At 44.7% G+C, this 21,247-nt stretch overlaps 1 protein-coding gene across 7 annotated transcripts in view; it reads right to left on the bottom strand.

Annotated features, from left to right (window-relative positions):
* WASHC1 (WASH complex subunit 1) overlaps positions 1–12,818 on the bottom strand; it is a gene marked incomplete at its 5' end in the record, with an annotated part of 46,072 nt that extends 33,254 nt beyond the window's left edge. For 2 of the 7 annotated variants that reach the window (XR_014228038.1, XM_082310490.1), the window contains one exon: positions 412–590. Coding sequence is in view for 6 of the 7 variants with exons in the window: in XM_082310490.1 (XP_082166616.1) it covers positions 412–590 (179 nt within the window). Of the gene's footprint in view, positions 1–411; positions 591–10,579; positions 10,688–11,176; positions 11,242–12,498; positions 12,578–12,766 lie in introns of those variants that run through there. The other 5 variants (XM_082310492.1, XM_082310493.1, XM_082310494.1 and 2 more) reach the window with 5 other exon arrangements.
* Positions 12,819–21,247: the final 8,429 nt, after the last annotated feature.

Below are 21,247 nucleotides of genomic sequence, written 5' to 3'. Positions count from 1 at the left end.
TCCCAGAGATCAGAACAAAAAGACATTTTCTACTCCACTGCTCCAAGTACGACTCAAAAAGACATTCTTCAAGATACTCTAAATAAGAAAGTCTCCCATTTAAAACATGAGCAAGAAGGAATAAAGGATAACTGCCGCAGAAGCAGTAATGCAATTTGTGGGAGTCTGCCACTGAATAAAAAATTAATAACAAACAACCTCTGGCTAACTGCAGCCATTTCATTATGCTTAACTTTGACAGACCCGAATCCAATAAACTTTTATTAAAGTGCATCTGGCCCTTCTTTATCCCTTTTCTGAACTTCCATTGCTTGCCAATGCAATGCCCTTTCACTGCTGCAACCTTATCACAGCACACTGTTTCCTATTGCTGAATGCTAAGCCCCCAGCCCCCATGTGACAGCACCATACCTGTTGAAGATATCGCCCGACACCTTTTGCAGATACTGAAGTGCATCTGCCACCTGCTGAACAGCCTCCTCCCTGCGTAAGTCCGGTTGGATCAGGGGGACTGAGTACGTCTGCCCTTCCAAAAAGTGCTTCTGGGCTACTGTAGCCATTGTGCCTAAAGGAAAGAGCAAATAGGTCATTACAGTAAACACACATCCATTTTATCATAGCTTTTATTCAGGGACTTCCACTCTCTGCTCCCCTAATTATTTTAGGAAAGCATTTGCAATGGAATCGGTGAGCTGAGGAGAAAGGCACAAGTAGTAAGGCTGACATATTGGATTTTTAATAAATCCAAGACAGCTACAGTGAGGTGGGAGTCTCTTGCTTATCTGAATGCTCCTGGGAACCATAATTTTATTTTTAGCTTGATACTTAACAAATGTCTGCTCAGTACTGTGCTGAAAACATGGACCACACTTCGGAGCAAAGTCAGTTCAGGGTAGTGATAAGACTCGTCAGAAATCACCCTGTTCCCTCCTCCCATCCTCACATTCCAGATGGATATATTTCAGGTCATTCAACCCTATTAGCAAAACGCGGTATTTCATCTTACACTTCTACTCCGAGAAACATAACCACCACTCCCTGCCACGAACAGCAGCTATGAAATTACAGGGCATGCATGTGCACACACGCCCTTGCTCCAAGTAGGTTAATGAAAGTTCTTCCATTCTGAGACTGCTTGTTGCTTCTGGTGACTGCATTTTTCCTTAGTAACTATCTTAAAAGAGGTCTCCTTATTTTAGGATCCTTTCACATATAAAACCTAAACAGTCACTGAAATCTTTCAGTTGTGTTCAACACGTGCACCAGCGCAGTGTGCATGCTCCTGGATGCAGCTGGGCCAATACCACTGCTCTGTAGTTCAGCCAGGAGAAGGCTGTGCATTGTCCATGTTTCCATCCTGCCAGCCTTGCTCACCTCTCCCTCCGCAATTCCCAAAGAGTTTGCCTCCCATGTTTTTGCTCACAAAAATAACAAAAAAGTTCCCGGGACATGGAGGAGGGTATAGAGAAGAAATCCATTTCTCTGAGCACATTATAAATTGTAAACTCACAAATACATTACTGTTAGGACAGCCTGATTAACGAACAGAGTGTCCATACAGTTTTCTAACCTAAACTCTGCCGCTAGGCCTACACAACTCCCTTCAAACTTGTTTCTCTGTGTATCTTGCTCATTCAGACTGTAAAAAAACACAGTCTACAGCTGCTCATTACAGGGTTTCATCACGCAGAGCACTGTACATCCATATGAGAAAATATTCATTAAGCTGAAGAGAAGCAAAACAAGGGAGGATCAAAAAGTAAGGTATCAGAAACAGACAGAGATATCTCAGGACACAACACATTCCCTCCACGGTACTTGGAGGTCTGCAGGAGCTAGTCCACGGAGCACTGCTGTGTGCAAACTGTATTACAGCCTGTACAGCAGAGCAGGCTGAAAATAACATAGAAACACAGCCTATACTGGAGAAGTTCACAAAACAAGAGCCCGAAGAGATAGTTATGGCATAAAACAACTGTTTAATAGGTAAAAACAAGAGGGGTCTTCACACGTTCTTTAAATTCCCTATCTTGCTTCACAAAATGAAAAGATATCAGATTAGACTTGCCTGCAGCCATTCCTGTACATTTAAGAAACACCATCTACCCTCTCCAAATTTGTCCTTTCTGATCCTACCACAGCAGGTTAGGAAAGACTTTCTGTAAATGTGATGTGGCTGCTTTGTTGTTTCATTTTGGTTTTTGGTGGTGTTTTTTTGGGGGTTTTTTTGTTGTTGTTGTTGTTTGTTTTTTTTTTTCCTGGGGCATGGGGTTGCTTGGGGTTCTTTTGGGGCGGGGGGAGGTGTTTAATAACGAATCATATGACAGGTAAAAGAAGGAGGAAACCTAGGAGCCTTTCTGCATATAACAAATTTGCAAAATCAAGCCCAGCCATCAGAAGACCTGGCTCTGCTGCAGAAAGCCTAGATCTATTCTGTTTCACTTCATGCATCATTGGCAGCCAGACTCTGTATCCACACTCTCTAGCGGCAATGTTTGCACACTGATTAGTCTTCTTGACTGGGCCTATTCAGCAGGCAGGAAATTATTATTTAGGGTTGTAAAGCATACAAGTTAATCTGAGAGGAGTACAGCTGATTTTGAGATGGCATTTTTTGATCTGCTGACCACAACCAAGCTTGAACCCTTTTGCTTTCAAATCTACTATTTGACTGACAACATGGAACAAAGCGACCAGATAACACAGCGAGTGCGCAGTTATGCGATACTTTGGCTCCGACAGCAGAACAAGTTTACGATCCTCCCTGCCACTGGTCACAACTCTTCTGTTGCATCAATGCTGCTGATGTTTGGGATTCCTATTTTTAACTCAGATCAGTTCAATGACCCAATTTACCACAGCCAGATAAACAGCTGTAATTGCCCAGTCATGAAACAGAATGGGAAGCAGGGGCAAGAAGGGGACTTCTTAAACTTGCTTCACTACCAAAACCATTACTGTGTAATGGTAATCCTGCCCCACAGGATGAGAAGGCCAAGCTTTTCACCTTTTGAGGCCAGATGAGATTATACAGCCCCCATATGTTTCCCATACTCTCACCAATCCTAATTCTCTTAGTGACCTTTCTAAAGCCAAGCTCAGTTCAGCTGCTGACTGACAGATGCTCACACTCAGAAGCAGCACTCCCCTAGCTACTACCAAACTGTTTCTTTCCTCACACTCAGAAGTTGCAGACTGTTCTTCAGGACCAGCTGCCCCCCTTGCAAAGAGAGGAGCACACAGTAGTGGGGCAAGGCAGGAAAAGCCCCAGGTGCTCCTGCTCACACTGTCACGGTTTGGCTGTCAGTAAACTTCAGTTTCACAGGTTCTCAAAGCAGCCTCTCACACGAGCTCCAGATTCTCACGTTTCCTAAAAAAACACATTAGAGAAATATGGTAGACTCTGTGGGAACCGCTATCGGAGACAGATACAGGAGACAATTCTCTCTGCACAAGGTAACAAATTAGAGATTTATAGCAAGAAAGAGGAAAAACAGCAACAGCCTTCTGAATGACTAGACTGGAGCAAAATCCCATGCTACAGCTGCTATTTATTACCTCTTGTGACCAAAGTAACTGGGGAAACAAGCCAATTTTACAAACACTTTGAGTAAAGGTCTGACCATACGCTTAGAACAAAAGCAGAATTGCTTTCTGTAACAGACAGGGACTGCAGGAACAAGGAAGATTTTAATAGGGAAAATTCAAAATATTCCCAACAAAAGTCAGGAAGGAAAGCAAAGACTGAATGTCACTCAGCAAGACTGACTCTTCCTTTATCCCAACCTCCAGTGCACTGAGAAGGAAGCAGCACATTTCCTTGCCATGCTCCATTATCAGAATTAGGCATTACATAAAAACAAAAAGTGCTGCAGATTAGAAATATCTCGGCTCTCCCATCCTGCCCAATGGATGCCAAGCCTCCATGTAACATACACACCAAAGGTGCAAATAAACTGTTCATATCTTACACATGGAAGTGACTTCCACAAAGCAACAAACTGGTTCCAGTATCATTCCAGAATCTTAAAGAGGGACCTGGCATGTTTCAGCAGAAAGCACAGCATCCTGGAATTATGACGGCCGACATGAAATACTCAGATGCTACGATGAGAAATGGGCATATAAACCCCAAAGCAAGTATGATTCAGAAAAGCAGATGTCAGATCACCCAAGAGATTTAATCATTAACGGTGTGACCAGCTGTGGGTCACACAAGGCAGAAGAAACAGCAATGCGGCTCTTTTTTTGTGATCAAAGAGACTCTGGAAAAAGAGTTGCAGCATCTAGGGGCTCCAGCCACTCTTTATTCAATTTTTTTTTCTATGTCAACTTTCATGATCAAGACAAATGTGCTCTGGTGTTACATAATAACCTCATTTGCCTTATTAAATTGCAAATAAAGAGAAAAAGGTTGTTTTCTCACTGCACCACCTGCTTACAAGTGCTATATCCTGATTTGGAAGTTCTGACTGGAGCTAGCAACTGCTCAGATTTGCACTTTTGCCTTAAGCTGTCTACGCCTTCAATCTGAAGCAAGCTGGTACAAAGCTTGTCAGGGCTGGTGGCTATCCCTCTGCACCCAAAGCTGCTCTCTCCCTCTCAGTCCCAACATTCACACTAGCAAAAGCTGAGCGGAACAGCAGCAGTGGGAAATGCAACATCAGCCTCCCCCAGACTGTCTCGCCTTTCCAGAAGACTTACACCCGGATAGATCCAGGCTGAGCACTGCAGGGTTTTCAGGTATCTGGAACCAGCAACTGGTCATACTGTTCAATCATCACAGGCAAGTCTGTTACTCTGATGGCTATGTAGAGATTTGCAGCTCCGAACCCAGAGAAGGAAGTATACAATTCACTGCTCTGGATAGGTAGAGAAACACTCTACCTACTTTGCTCACCTACTTTGCTGTTACTTCCCCCAAGAATAAAACTCCTTGTGTCAAGGCTAAGCCCAAGAGAACTTGTTACAGAGCAAACAGAGTCTGTAAAAGAAGCAACACTCCTCTAAGTTCTTTAGAAAATATTGCTCTATGGAGGACCAATCACTGAGATAATTATCTACAAACAAAAAAACCCCACAACCTTAAAATATCTTAATTTTTCAAGGGAATGTAAACAAAGGCAATATTAAGAAAATAATTTGCCTGCCCTGAACACAGGCTGAGATGGTAAAGCTATATATAAGCACTTAGCAGATGCGTGCTTTGCTATGAAAATAAAGGGAGAATAAAGCAAGCCACCAACAATACTTGCTTCCTTAACATGCTTCAACGGATTAAAGAAGGGGGTTCAGAGGAGAAGAGGGCTTAAATACTTTGAAAAAAATCAGCGTGTGTTCTTCAAAGATACAAGGGCTGCTTCAGCAATTACTGTGCTGCTGCTTCTGTCACTGCACTGGAAAGGCAGCATGAATTAAAAGCCTTTAATTCCCACATGCAGGAACATCTCCAAGAAGAAGTGACAGGCTATCTCTAGCCCTACGCCTCTCCTTTGCAGGACCCTAATAAAAGATCAATACCTTGTAGCCACCTGCAAGGACGCGGAGACTAGCAATATGCAATAAAACACAAGTCTGCATATCCCTCACCACATACCACTACCACCAGGATGGTTCCACAGTGGGAACAGACCAAGTCACAAATGAACTACAGGTTAAGTCTAAACACACTCAAAAGATGGAGTAGAGACACGCTTTGGGCATAGCTTATCACAAGGTGCTCTGATAAAGTCACATGCATAACTTGGTTCACAGTGAGAAGTCATCCCAAATTCCTCACTGACAGTAATTTTTTACACATAATACTTTCTACCATGTCTACCTGGACAAATGTTGTCCCATCCTGGCTGACAATAACAGACTGCTGTTATTCTCACTTTCCTCTGCTCCAATCTAGCATACTACATCGCACATTGCTCACAATACCTAAATGTGGCTTTTAGAGCTCACAAAGCTCCCAACTGCTACAATGTCTGTTGTGTGTCTCATCACAAACTTCTACTACTGTACACTTAACTACAGTACTCTGTGGTACTGTACTTAGTATACTACTACATCATCCTCATTCTCTACTTTCCGCACAGGCTTCCCACAGAATTCCAAATCGTGATCAAATCTGCTGGTATGTGCAAGTCAGACCGTGGTTATGCTAGAAGCACAACAAAATATCAGAATGAACTCATCCAAGGAAAAAAATAATTAAAAAAAAAGACAATTTTATGACCTTGCCCTCCACAAATAAAGCACACACCTGTGAGTTTACCAGCTGCAAAGCCAGGGAACTGTATTTAAAAAAGACACTTAAAATGCCAGAAAAGCAAAACATGCCATTGTATATGCTCCTCCTGTTAAGGGTCGGGATAAGGCGGGGTGTGCACATGCGCTCACACAGATGTAGACACGCAAGTGAAACAAAAGCTAGAAGTTGCTTATGCTCTGGTGGTAAATGCAGCACAAGAGCCTAGACGTAAGTCCTATTTTATCATGCAGCAAATGATCATTCTGCCCTGTGCTGACATTCACTGGAGGGGCTGAAACTTAGTCCTCCAGCAGAGCACACAATAGGTAATTATCCTGGGTAGGACAGCAAGATGTATTTCCAGCAGTGGGATGAGAGGTTCACCACAGTCTCTGTGCTAAGCCAACTTTACCTCCTTTGGGGGGGACAGGGAGGGGAAGGGAGGAGGAGAGAAGCACTTTGATAAGTTAAGAGGATGAAAAGTCTATTTATATTTTTTTTAATTAACCATGTACTACAGTGTTATTAAGCAGCAATCAAAGATGCAGATGGTACTGATTTGATTGGCAAGAGGTGCACTGTGCTGAATATTAAGGAACTCTGCCCCTATAAATAGGTCTAATCATCATCTGAAGGCTGGAAGGCAGTGATGAAAGAAAGCATTAATAAGATCATAATTAGGCCCCGTAGCAGGCTGTACTCCACCAGGGTGCTTATGTTACTAGACGTCTCTTATAGTAGCATTCCCAAACTCTGTTGTAGACATTACTGCTTTGGGTCTCAAGACCTGTAGTAGCTATTTTAGAAGAAGCTATGAAGAGTGGCGTTTCTCCATCTTTGGAGGGCCTGGAAGCAGTAAGGATTTTATTTCTCAGTACCATTTCTGGAGCAAGAGAGCTCTCCATTCCAGCTGTCCCACCCTGCCCACTCTCAATGAGTGAATTAAACTGGGCAGCTGGAGCTCCTCAGGCATATAGACTGGCAAGGGGTGCAGGAAAGTGAGAAGCTTTAGAAGCTGTTGCTCTCCCTCCCCCTCAGAGCAGCAGGAGCATGTCATGGCCACATCTACATCACACAGTTAACCTAGCCACAGCTGTAAAAACCATTTCTGCTCCTCTGCTCCAGCTTTAGAAAGAGAGATACTTACTCAGTCTCATCAACCTCATACTTTCAGCCTGTCCTTACAGTATAGCATTACCTCAGAAGAAGAACAAAAAAAAAGTCCGTGTAGAAAATGAATCCTACAAGGCATATCCTGCTACATGTTGATAACTTCCAAAAGTCGCTCATTGATATGGGACTGCCTGAACAGCCAAGATCTTTTCAAAAGGAGTCAGCCTCCCACATCACACCATGGCCCTGCAGAAACAGCAGAGCACTGAGAAGCCTGACCCAATACTCAGCAGGACGCGGGGGCTCACACTGCATTTCACACACTGCTCATCCTGGCCTTGTGGGTCAATAGTCTGCTTGGAAACGGCAGCAGCGCCTTCCATCACTGAAGCAGCCCACCTCATCTGTCCTAGCAGCAGCTGCAGGAAAAGGAAAGGCTTTTTCTGCTGCACTGGTAGGCAGCCACTAACTACCCAGTGATATAACGCCACTCACTTCTCCCTATCCAAATGGTGTGGAATTACTGGCAGTTACCACATACACGGTATCTCGCGCATTTGGGTACCACAAGAACATTGTGTTGCACCACGATGTCAGCTACAGTGCTAGGTGCCTTTTTGTTAGCTGAATCTACATACTAATGATAGCTGTTTAATTCAACCCAACATACCTTGGGATCTGCATGAAGAGTACCCAAGATCCATTCAATTTGAAACATATGTTTCACTCAACCTACTGACTGCCAACATTGTACTAGAAAAAGGTATTTAGGTAATGCTATGAAGATATTCACTTTTGGAAACAGCAAGAGAGACTCTGGTATGAAGCTTGTATCCAACACCCCAAAACTTTTTTTCTTCCCCAGTTAATTCCCTAAATTGCAGAGGGAACACAATAAATAGGCTGCTTTGCAACAAAAGAGCAGCTTACTGACACAGTTTCTGTAAACAGGATGCCTGACAGGAACATGTCTCCCTGGACCCTGGGCTGTGTCAGACGAACAAACGCCCATTGCTACTTATGTATTTGTCTTATGCTGCTGTTTCCAGAATAAAAGGTGAGCCTTCCTGAGCACTCAGAGCTACCAAAGGAAAAGCACTGGCCTGTCAAAAATCTACTTCTGAAAGCGTGAGCCCAGTATTTAAGGCAGCCTCTCTCAAGAAGCCAGGGCCTGTTAACACCTTTGTCTCAGATACATTGCTTTGAAAGAAACAGTAGGTATTGCAGCTACTAAAGACATGAAATCTCTGAGCAACATGACATTAAGGCAAAGACATTATTGACAGGTAACTAAATGCACATGAACTGGAGGATTTGGTTTCCCACCAGCAGCATTGTCTCTTGGATCAAATAAGCGTGGGCCTGAACCAATACATCAACAGACTTGGTGATCATTCTGAAATGGAAACCCTCCCTTTCCCTAAAAACTACTCAGAGCCACTTAGATTTCTTGGTTTGTCACATACTACACGGTCAGAATCAAAACCTGAGATTTCGGAGCCCAGCTTTACAATCGCATATGGCAACTCCCTGGCAAATTGCAAAATACCTGACATTTAAAGATGGATCACATAAAATCAAAGGATATCAGCTCTCCAGAAGACAGAATGCTATTACATGAAAATATTTTTTAAAGAGAATCTGAAAGGTAGAGACTTAAAAGAATTTAGAGGTGCACTTCAATCCTCTCAGCTCCACAAGCTAAGATGGCCTCTAAGCTACTACTGTCTTCAAGACAACCTTCCTCCCAACGCAGAGCTCTGCTTTGTGAAGCATAGACAGCAGCCCTCGCTGCCAAGAGGCACCGAGCTGCAGGCTGCATCACCTTGCTGAGACAGTCCTGTCCTCTAAGCACAGGCTGAAATTGATTTCCTTCAGCTGGATACATAAAGCTCGTTTTGACAGACAGGTGTTGATATCTAAAGTTAATCAGATAACCCACTCTACAACTGTCACCTTTGGCTTTCATCACTAATGGAGACAATCAGGTGCTCTAATGAACAATTGATCTGATTCTAAGGCAGCCATCTAAAACTGACCAAAAGCACCGTGCTAATTGCCTGCCTTCCCTTCCTCTCACTATTTATTATAAAAGAAGCCTAAGCAAATAGCTTAGCTACACCTATAATACAGACATCAAAAATAACATCCAGACACAGCTCTTCATTCGATTTCCTTAATGGGCACTTTGGTTTTGCGTGCCTAAAGTACACAGAAGGCACTGGCTATGCCAAAAGTCCCTTGGAGGGCCATTTCCCTGCAGTAAGTTCTCTTAAATACTGGAGTTTCAAAAGCCGGCTAGCTGAAACACTGCTGTAGAGCTTCCTCCGGAACATTTCGTTCAGAAAAATGAGAGCTGCTCAATCTTACTATCAGACCACAGCAACAAATACATACTCCCAAAACCATAGCACTTTCCAAAAAAAAAAAAACAAAACAAACCTAGTTAATTTTTCCCTCTAATTTTCTGATGCAAAATCAGTTTCGGGCTCCTGCAGAGTGGCCTTAGCTGCAGATCTAACCGTTGCCAGATCTCACTGCCACAAATCCTAACTAGCAATGTCCTGTTTTTCACCTCCACATTCAGTACCCTCTGCTCCAAAGTTCTGGAGTTTTACAGCACCCATACCCCACACACACTGTTTTAAAACAGATCCTGAGATATTTAATGATGGCAACAACCAAATCAAACTGGCAACCAAACCAGTTCCTGCCCATTTTATACACTCAAAAGCAAAGGGGACGCTTGCATTTCTGCAAAATGACAGGAGGGGAACTCACTCACTATAAGGAAGTGTCTTCAAGCCCATTCACATTTGCTAGAAGAAATACCCCTACAGGCTGTCCTGGATGACAGGAGCTGACAAAAAGCTGGGTCAAAAGAATGACACCTGGGGAATCAATAACCCACTAAAGAAACTGCTGGATGGACTATTTTCTGGTAAAGGTTATCCTGTGAAGGGGTCTAAACAGAGCTGATTAGCTATAGAAATTGCTTTTTGAGTGATAAAAATAATTCCCTTCAAGCTCAAACACCACAGCCATGGGAAACATCACAATTTCAGACATAATCTTCTTCTTCCTCTGCACACTATCTTTAATCTAAAAAAAATTATAAAAAAAAATCTGCCTTGCTTTCAGGCTTATCTCAGCACTATTTTTCCCCAGCCCTCAATTTCTACCCTTCTCTTTTACTGCTCAGGCTGAGCGTGCAATGACTATAGTTACCTGGTATTACCAGAACCCAAAAGCCAGACTGCAGAGTAGTTCCCAGGGATTATCTGCTTTCAGTTTTCTTGTCAATGAACTCCTGAGTTGAGAGAACAACACGTTTATCTGAAGGAATGAAGATTAAAAACTCAGTTTAAATATCCAGAGTGATAGAAGAAGGGCAGATGCTAAGACTAGCAGCCTGTGCTGCTCTGGGAGTGCCTCAGGCATTTTTCTGCCTGAGGGCTCTTTGGAGGTGCAGCTATTTTCCCTCAACCAAAGCATCCCAGGAATACAGAGGTATATTGGGCAGCCTTTACATCCCAGCTTTAAGACTTAGACCAGACAAACATAATTAAATATCAGGAGAACTTATCAGTCCTTAGCTAACCTACCTAAAAGAAAGTCTAAGCAAGGGACAGTTGACTGGACTACCTCCAATTCCCCGGAAAACCAAAATGCAGAAAGCCTCTACAAGGACATGCCAAAGTCACTTTGCTTCCAGCTCTCGCCTCTGGCAAAAGCAGCACTATCCGCTCTGCTTCCTTTCCCTGCTCAAGGAAGGCTCCGTATTTCAGAGAACTGGCAAGAAATAGGGACAGTTTTAGCTTCTACCTCATCTACTCCGGGACAGGTCAATCCGGTCTGCAAATCACTGCCAGCAACACCCGCTGCGCAACCTAAATGAAATAAATAGGTCATCTCAAGCCAACTCCTAGCTGACATTTGCTTGAATCACATGAAATGCCACAACCACAGCTGGCACTATCCCACACTCCTTGCTGGAAGGTGCACTGTAGAAGCAAGCAGAGTCGAGAATTAGCCTACGCTCCCCAGGGATGAAAAGCCTCCTCTTCTGAAAGAGGCCTCTGGGAAAATCCAGGTGCTGTCCAGCCACTCAACATTTGAACCACACCATTTAAAAAAAAAAAAAAAAAAAAAAAGTCCTGTCACCACAACAGGACTTCTGTTGATTGCTAAAATAAATACTAATAATGATCACTGCTGCTGGATGTGGATTCACAATGTTCACTACATCCATCAGCAGCCTTTCTTCATGTGCACAGCTAGGTCTAGTAGCCCTGTGGTCTTTTTACTGTTGGCTGACTCATTCTTTATTTTGAACATAGAAAAAAATTAATACAATAAATGCATTTATTACAACAGCACTTGGGTTCACTTGCAAACACTGACAACGTGTTTTTATTTGACAAATAGTTACATCACCACCGCTACCAGCTTGGGAGTGAGGAACATGCCCTTGTGCAAATTAAAGGCAATCCTTACGAAAACCGATTTGCCAGTACTGTGGGAAGCAAACTGTGTTGATGCACTGATGGACTAGAAGTTATGTTGTTTATAATCTGTGGTGTTCTTTGAATTAGCTGATAGTTAATAGTAACCAGTCGGTACTTGGAATAGTACAAAAGCCCCCCAACTCTATTACAAGCCATTAGCCAACTTTCTGAGGATACGTTATGTAACCCACATCCCAGAGTCCTCTGACCCTCTGTCTTGGACACTTTTTTCCTCTTTTTCGTGAGTCCCTCCAGGCTGCAGCATCTAGCTGTCTACCCCTACAGGGCAGCTAACCTACGCGGAGCGAAGCCGTCGCCCTTCCCAGTCCCCGAAGCGCTACGATGTCGAGCCCCAGTGTCCCACACATCATCGCCGACTCGAGACTGCCAGGCCCCGTGCCCGCCTGGCAGGTTTTGCGATCTGTCTCATGGCTCAGCACCGCAGAAGCAGCGTAAGAACCGACTTCGAAACCTGCGATCCCACCCAAGCGGGTGCCGCACGTCTCACTCGACGCCCGTTTCACATTACCAAGCTCTTCCTCCCCAGCCCTGACCGGGTCCCCGAGGGACCGCGCCTGTGGCCACCAGAAGCGCTTCGCCGCTGGGCGACAGGCCGCAGACCCCGCGGCAGCCCCTCACCGCCGCCGCCGCCGCCGGGGCCCTGCCGGCGCCTGCTGCCCGCCTCCGGCCCACCGCGGGGAACCTCCCCGAGCCCCGGCTCCTCGCCGCCGAGTCCAGCCCGCACCCGGCCCTCCTCGACGCCTTCCGCGGGCCCGGCCAGGCCGCACCGAGCCCGCCCCGGGCTCCGGGCACGGAATCGCGGGGGGGGGGGAGGGGGCGGCAGGGGAAGGAGGTCCCGGTCCCGGCCCCGCCCCCCGCGGCCGCACCGAGCCCGGCCACCCCTCACCTGCCGCGAGCCAGCCACGCCCCGGCACCGAGCAGGAAGCGGCGCCCTGCACCGCTTCCGCCCCTAGTGGTTCGTCACTTCCGCCCGGTTCGGGCGCCCGTACCGAGCCGAGTGCGGGGGCGGGGCTGCGCATGCGCGCGGGGGAGGGTGGGGCGCGGGGCGTGAGGCGCGCTCCGGCGGCGGGGGGCGTCGGCCATCTTGGGGGCGGCCCGCCGCCTGCCCTCTCCCCTGCCCCGGCACTGCTGGGCCAGGCCTCGCGTCGTCTTGCCCGCCTGAACCCCTCCCCGGCACTGCCACCCTCCCCCTGTGCTGGCCCGGGCCCCGGCGGCCTGCCGGCCCGAGGTGGTGGGCAGCAGGAGCTGGCGGCCTGCCAGCCCCGTGACGGGGCACGGGCAGCCCGGGAACCCCGGCCGAGGCCCCTCGGAGCGTTGCTGGGTGCTTGGCGAGGGAGGTGCTGGGCCTCCAGCACGCCTCCGCAGATGGCTGCCCCGTCGGAGCGCAGCGGTTCAGCAAGCAGTACCCCACCGCGACGAGAAGGGGGTCTTGGCACAGCTCTTGGCCTGGTGTTCGCCCACAGCTTGCAGAGACAGTTTGAAAGAGAATCCCACAGATGTTGTTTTTTTTGTTGCCACGCTCAGCCCTGCTTCTGCGCCTTTGTGCTTCCACCCATCTAGTACGCAGCATGGCAAGGAAAAGGGGGAATCTCTGACTCACACGCTTGCTTGTTTTCTTTCCAGTGCTCATGTTTAGAGTTGGGCAATTTAAAAATTGACCTTATAAAACAGTGAATTTTTATTAAGAAAATTCTGCTAGTTTGTTCTTGTGTTGCTTTTATACTCCCCTTTATGCACACATTCAAGCAACCAAGTTCTTCCAGCACAGATACTCGGGAAAAGTGAATTTCAAGAGTGCATCTGTAAATATTAAAACCACATTTTAAAGGGGTGTGTGCTACATATAACAGGTATTTGCATGCTCATCCACTTTAGGATCAGAAACAATTCCTCAAGCTGCCTTTAAACAGTTACAGCTTAGCACTATTTGAATAGCAAATACCAGTTTTTGAATGCACGCAGGGAACATTTGTGACTGATAAGTAGCATTAAAAACTCCACAAGGAGAAAAAAAATGAGGCAAGCCTCTTCAAACAGTGAATGCACTTGAAGACATCAGGACCTGCTCTTTCAACTCAGGGGGAAAAAGGTTAAACCCGTTACATAAAGTACCTGTTGCAGATTCTTTGCTCAGTTCCACGCCTTTGCAGTGGGAAGCGCAGAGTGAAGCAGGGCAGCGAGTTTAGACCCAGTGGAGTTGCAGAGGAGATCAGGAGCCAGCAGCAGCAGTTTCCCCATTTCAGAGCTTGCAGGAGGGTGCAGTGTTTGCCCCTGTGATGTTTTAATGATGGGCCTGGAAAGACCCATCAGTACGGAGAGCATAAGCGCACAAGGCCTAAGAGCTAAGGACCAGGCTAAGAATTACTGAAACTCTCTGTAAGGGAAGAAGGTTATGAGGAATGGAAAATCCTGCCAAAAACTCACAGCAGACAAAAAAGCAGATCTAGCCGAGTCTGAGCAAGGAGCGTGTGTGTGGGTGTCAGGACCTGTCAAAAACAAAATAGGGAAGCGGATGTAAGAAGCAACAATCCAATCTATTCTGATCCGTTTTTATTTATATACTGCTGATGGAAAGCCCTCTGAATTCTTTCTGCTGCTTGGATAAAAATGCAATTCAATGCATTTATAAAATTCAAGAGAAAGCAAGAGGTGATGGCAGCCTGACGCAGCCCCTTCCCATGTCCCCCTCCCAGCCACCCTGAGGCAGAGGAGCCAGCAGGTTTGCAAAATCCATCATTAAGAGGCAAAAAGAGAGCTAACACAGGGAGAGAAAGGGAAGACAGTGAATCGTAGGCTGGGCAGGCAGAGGGGTGATGGAGCAGCAGGGATAAAGTGAGCCCCACGTGAGAAGCGGTAGCAGGGTAGCAGTGGACTGGACAAAGCACCAGGAAGATGCTGGTAGCGGGCAAGAGGCTGTAAATCGTGGTGAACTCCTGCGTAACCTTGTCATATATCAGCCTGTGCAGACAAGACCTATCTAACCAGGCACAAATTAATAACAGCCCAGAAAGAGTCTGGAAGCAAATCAGGAGAGCAGCTGCTTAACACAGTGTTTCATTCAACCGCAGAGGCACTAGTCTCCGGCTGGCTGCACGTCTCAGCCCACGCAACTGGCTGGTGGAGACTGAGCGACACCATTCCCAGCCAGTGGAATCATGGACACACTTTCTTCTCTCTCCAGAACAATGTTTACTGGCTACATTTCATAACCTTTCACAGCCTCATTTTCAGTGGTCCTGAGGACAGGATCGTCTTACTTAAGCAAGGGCTGCTTTCGGGGAGCTGACTGGCACTTGTGGCCGCCAAGCTCGCTCTGCTGCTGCATTGCATTGGCAAGTTCCAGTCAACAAAAATAAAATCTCACACAGTATTTTTCTCCCCTAACAAAAGGAGCACTACTACTGACTGTTGCCCAGGTACGGGAAGATTTAGACAGAGGTCCTTCTTCCCATGCAGCCAGTAAGACATGATTTTTCACAGGGTGCAAAAAGCAGCGCCTCGTGGTGTGCCAAGTCATGCATGACAGCGTGGCAGAGGCTTTGCAGTTAGGAAATGCGCTAACTGCTGGTTTGGAAAATGCCTTCTGGCTTTCCCAGAGCCATTGCCCAAGTCGATACCAATGGGAAACAGTAGTTGGGGGGGCTGCAGAGAGATGCTGTTTATGCGTGGTGGCACTGCCACTGCAGAACAAAGTTACTGAAAGTCACTTTGTTCTGCAGTGGCAGGATAGTGACCTGGACCCCCCCTCAGTCAGAACCTGCTTTTGCCCTTGGCCCGCTGAATAAATGAAGCCAGATGTTTCCACCGGTCTTCTTGCGGGCTGCGCGGAGGCTTTGCACGCTCTGCTTTGCTGTCATTTGCCGGCACAATCCTCTCTGTGAGCAACTGGCTGATCCAGAGCAGCTCGGGGCACGTCAGGTTTTCTGTGCTTTTGCATGCCACTCTCTAGCTAACTGTCTAGAGTGCTTATTATGTCTCTTAGCTTTTCCATCACCGCAATATTCAAGCGCTTTCACCGTGTCCAGAACTCTTGCATAAAGACATTTTTTTCCTGTAGGCTAGACTCATTGCAATTATCTATACACAAACTGATCACTCATCTGTTGTTGTGTCACAGCCACAAATTCATGTGCAAGAGCCAACCCTTTTAGATTCACATTATATTTGAACTCATTTTCACTTTTCTGAAACTGCCTTTTCCCACCAGAGTGCTTTTTCTCAAGTAAAAGAAAAGCAAACCAACAAACCCAGCCTTCAAAACATTATATTAATTTGTTCTTTCTCTTGCTGCAGTATCTTTTACTGAGCAAAGTCACCTTGGGCAAGTAATTAGTGCCTCACTTTCCTCACTAGAAAAATGGAAACAATAATATTTTTCCATCTTTTATATCTTTAGAATGGAAAATGTTGCTACTTATTATTTATTATAATGTTTTACACCAAAATTTAATAACATAAAACTCAGAACCTGAAGGGAAAATGTAAAAAGCAAAGGTGAGGAGAATACAGAGTGCTGCTGCTGTTGTGTGTTTTGAAGATGCTGGAAATTTCTTGTAGTCTGTTGAATAGCGTTTGTCAAACATGCAGGCAGAGCTGGCTGAGTCGCTTTTGCACAAGGTCAGGAGAGGGTCAGAAAACAGATCAGATCTTACTGCAGACATCCCCCTCGTTTTGCAGTTTTTCAGATCTGAAGAATGTTTTGCTATTGCAGTTGGATGTAGGGTTGAGCTCACCTAACGTTTACAAGTGTTTGGACCTCAGGTTTTGCTTCAGGTCTGACCCTAATGTTTTGCTTGTAGCGTTGCCTTAGAAGAGGCAGGATCCTCCTTGAACATCTGTCCCTTGTTCTGTGCCTGGGGACAATTAGCACCTCCTCTGAGTGCACGCTAACGATACGTATATGCTCTCAGGATGTTGAAACTAGGCATAACTAAACTATGTTCTGTCATTTGGGAGAGAAAAGTAATATGCCAAGTACTTCCCCCACCACCCCCCCGAGGTATAGATGCTCTAAGCATAACATTAATGCCTGTATCACCTCTGAGGTGTTCTTATTGCAGGGGGATAAAATAAGGGCCAACTACAGCCACCTGTCCTTCTGCACAACCTTTCTTCTGACTCAGATTTGTGGAGACGCTTTTCCCACACGCTTCCCCCCAAACATGTGGCCTTCCTCCTCCCCTAGCAAGGGGGCTTTGGGGTAAGATGCAGTGGAGTGGAACAAACGAGAGCCTGAAGTTGACAGAAGCACTGTATCCGTCCCCCTTTGCCTTCTCCTCTGCCACTCTTGTCAAAGTCCCCTCCTCAACCCCTTCTGCTTCTACACTTTCTTCCCTATCATCCAAGCCACCTCCTCAGCCCTGGACTCACAGCTTTAAACATCACTCGCCAGCATCACATCACTTAATCTTCATGAGTGCCAGAGCCCGTCTGACACCCTGTGCCTGCGCTGCCCATCAGACTGTAAGTTCTCCAGGGCACAACGTGCTGCAGTGTTTCGCGTAGCGCTCAGGCTGTGGCTGGTTCTCGGGCAGTGCTCGGAAAAAAAAAACGATTAACAATAATTATGCAACTTCTTCAATGCATACATGAGTATCAAATGACCCGTGTTATTACTATCATAGGTTAAAATGGTACCTTTTTGTACAGCTGCACCGAACTAGTGTCTCGTATGGATGCACCTTGAACTGGTCTGTAAGGGAAGGCTGGATTGCAAAGGTCTCCATCCTAAGTGTTGCTGGGAAGACTCTTAGCTCCAAATTCCAAAACGCCATTCTTAGCATTGCATCCACACAGTTCGGCATACTCACAATAATTGCCTTTGTTGTCTTAAAAAGAAAAAACATGCATGTTTATGAAATAATGATACATCTGAGGGAAAAAAGGTAACAAAAACAGACAACAAGAGAAGAGTAGACACTCCCTGGAGTGGAGCACAGACGAGGATGGCATTTCACGCACGTTCTTTTTATTCTGTGGCTCCTTCCCACATCCCCACAGCACCCCCAACTCTCTGAGTCCTGAGCAGGGCTGACCTTGCTGAACATGTGAGATCTGACGAGAGCACAGCACACAGCAGTATGGCTGCAGGCTAATGCTTTTATTTTTGTAACTGTGTATTCCTAAGAGCATGGTAACAGGAGTCAGGGATCAAATCCATGCTTCTTGCATAACTGAACAGAGTATTCCCGCTAGGCTACCTGGCAAGAGATCAAACATCCCATCCCAGGCCTTTAAAAAAAAGATAAAGGAAAGGGAGAAATATTAAGAACAGCCATGGCCGGAAGAGAAAAGCAACAAGTATTCTAAGGTGTCCACTTCACTATGCTCCTAACAGGCACAAACTACTTGTTTAATTTTAAAGTCAACACATACAAGACTCACAGAATCTGCAACACTTTCAAACATCCAGCTATTGGCCATGCGATCCCAGTTACCATTGCATATTCAAACCAAAACCCAGCTATCCAAACCTTCTCCACTTCTCCATGAACCCCATTGCTGAGCCACTTTTTCGTTGCTGTAACGAAGCTAGGAGTTGTCACGAGCTGACTAATCCCCCCCGCCACGTGAAGAGGACATTAACCCAAGGATGAAGGAGCCAGCTACAACTACCAGCTACCATCTTAGCAAGTCATCGTGAACATTCTTTTGATTCTGACCACCTCCATTAAGTTCCTTTAGAACAATGTGGGTGCTAAATATTAGACCTTGTTTCAAAAAAACCTGAAGTTTAATTTTTTTCTTTCATTCTGAAAGGCTCAAATAAATGTCAGCGTTCTGATGAAAATTCACTACATTCCCTTGGACATGCCTTTTCTTTTTAATCTTCTGGACTTTTAATTCCTAAAGGAAGAAAAAAAAAGAGAGATGGAATTTTCAAGAACATTTCTTCCTTTTTTAAAAACTGCTCTTTTAAAAATTCCTATTTTTCAAATCATGTATATTTAAACCAGGAACTTTTAATAGTATTTTATCAGTTTAATACATTAGCTTCAGTGTTTTTAAATGTACATTTTAATGCTTCAAGACATAAGTCATTGCTGGATGCAAATTAGAGGATTTCTGAATATATCTGGAAAGTTAGTAAAAAAGAAGCATGAAAAGAGATGCAAGACCCTACATTAAAGATTAGCATTAAATATAACAGGAGAGAGAGAAAGATTGTCTATTAAAAGCCTGCTGAAAATATTAGTATATATTAAGAGCCTACTGACAAATGCTTGTCTAAATAGTGACAGCAGGACACTCTATCCATTTTAGGACAATCTGTTTCCAAACAGAATAATGAAGGGTGAAAGCAAAAAAAAAAAAAGCTTTCATGAAATAATTCATTTTAATTATTGTCACCATCAATTAGGACTCAGTCCTGCACCATTTAATTGTACTTTTGACGTTGCCTCCTAGAAGCATATTTCAGAAAATTAAGTAATACGTGGCAAAGAAAAATTTGCACAGAAAAAAATCCTTTAATAAAACCTTGTTCCCACAGAGTTAGTTTCAAGCTGGAAACAATTTTTCACCTTTTCAAATATAAAACCTAAATAACAGAAATCAATATTCCCTGGGAATGAGACTCACCCCTGTGAGAAGAAGTTCATCCAAACTCTTTGCTGTCAATGGCAAGTTCCTATTTTAGGATTTAAGTGGGTGTTCAAATGGCTGGGTTGTGTGAATAATTGATTATTTGATTCAGTTGTTGAACCAAAAGATGAAACTCTGCTTTTTTTCCGAAGTCAACCCCAAAACACTGTTTTCAGTGTCTTTGGTAAATAATAAAATCTCCATAGTTTTAGGGTGAATTATTTGCTATTTGTTTGGTTGGGACTGACTTTACTTCTGCCATTTTTTTTCCAGGTATATGCAATAAATCAAGGGACTAGATTCATAGAATAGCCTAGGCATCACCTTCAGAGATGTTTTTCCAATTTCTACTCAACTGGAAATCTAGTGAGAAATTGAAATTCTTACCTGAAATATTTTCTTTCTGAATGAGCAGTGAAATACATGTTAAACATTTCCAGTGACATTAATTACACTTGCATTTCAATCTTTCAAATGCTTTCTATTGCTGTTAAGTATTCCCATGAAGTTATTTCATTTCAAACTTACCCTATAAGGCTATTATAATTCCTCTGTGCTGCAGGCCAAATTTCCTGGTGGTCCTTAAAATTATGCCATATTAACTGCCTTGTAATAACTATATACCAAGGTGCCATGTTAATTTCACAAGCTTTTTCTCTAGAAACATGAATTTATTTTGCATCTGTATTATAACATCAGGTCCCTACTTAATTCTATTTCTAAGACCTACAGATATAATCTTCCTTTTCATTTACAAAGCAGTAGGATATATATCTCCCACTTCAGCTTTTCATTCCCCCCCTCCATTTTAGAGAGAGGTAAAAAAAATATTGTGTGCAACACAACATCCATTTTAACAGTATCATTGTTTCATAATAAAACCAGTGCATTTATTTAATAAATATTTCTAATAGTACTTCTATGTGCTAGCTAAACTCCATAGCTCATTCTTTAAAAAAATAGTGAAGTTAAGCACCAATAAATAACTATTCCAGGTTTTAATTTTTTCCCTGTTCTTGGGAGAAGAAAAAGGGCTTAGAAAAAAAAAAAACACCCTCAAAACTCACAAGTCTGGGGAGCTTCATGCAAACTGGAGAGCAGGAAGGGGATGCGCCTTCTGCTCCAATGTTAAAGCCTCTTCCCTGAGAAACGGGCCACATTTGTGCACCTCTGTGGCACGTGACACCGCTCCGTCATGGTCCGTGTGAGCATCCTGACCAGGAGCTGCTGAACAGAAGGATGGTAGCTGGGTGATGGTGTAGGACTCCCCTCTGTCCCTACCACCTTACGACTTCATCTAGGACATCCAAACAATTTGTTTAAAACACATCGGAAAGAAGCATTTCATCATTCCTGTAACATTGTCCTCATGTTTTAAATGTCCAGAATGTTCAGTGAGTATGTCTCAAATTCACAAATAATTTTGCATTGACTGAATGTTTAGTTTGGCAAATAAACAATTTATGACAAACAATTCACTACGCCCATTTCAGCATGGCCTTTGGTAGTAGGTGAGCACATCCACTAAAGGGAGCCAGGAACCGAGAATTTTCAGCAGGAAGGAAGACAGGACCACAGCCAAGCTCCTAACCTGTCGGCTCAGGCTGAGCTTCAGTCCATAACGGAAGACGTGTTCTCAAATCTATATGGATCATCAATATGTCCTTGAATTTCCTGCTGAATGCAGAGAATCAGAGTTGAGCCCAGAAAAAGGTTTGTTCGAGGGGGCATCTCTATCTATTTTTGTCCGAGTATTTTGCTGCCAGGCATAGGCGCTGAGCTG

The sequence above is a fragment of the Platalea leucorodia genome, assembly GCF_965183815.1.
Source record: "Platalea leucorodia genome assembly, chromosome: 4".
NCBI lineage: Eukaryota > Metazoa > Chordata > Aves > Pelecaniformes > Threskiornithidae > Platalea > Platalea leucorodia.
The sequence above is the reverse complement of the archived record's forward strand: the minus strand, read 5'-3'. Positions and strand labels throughout refer to the sequence as shown.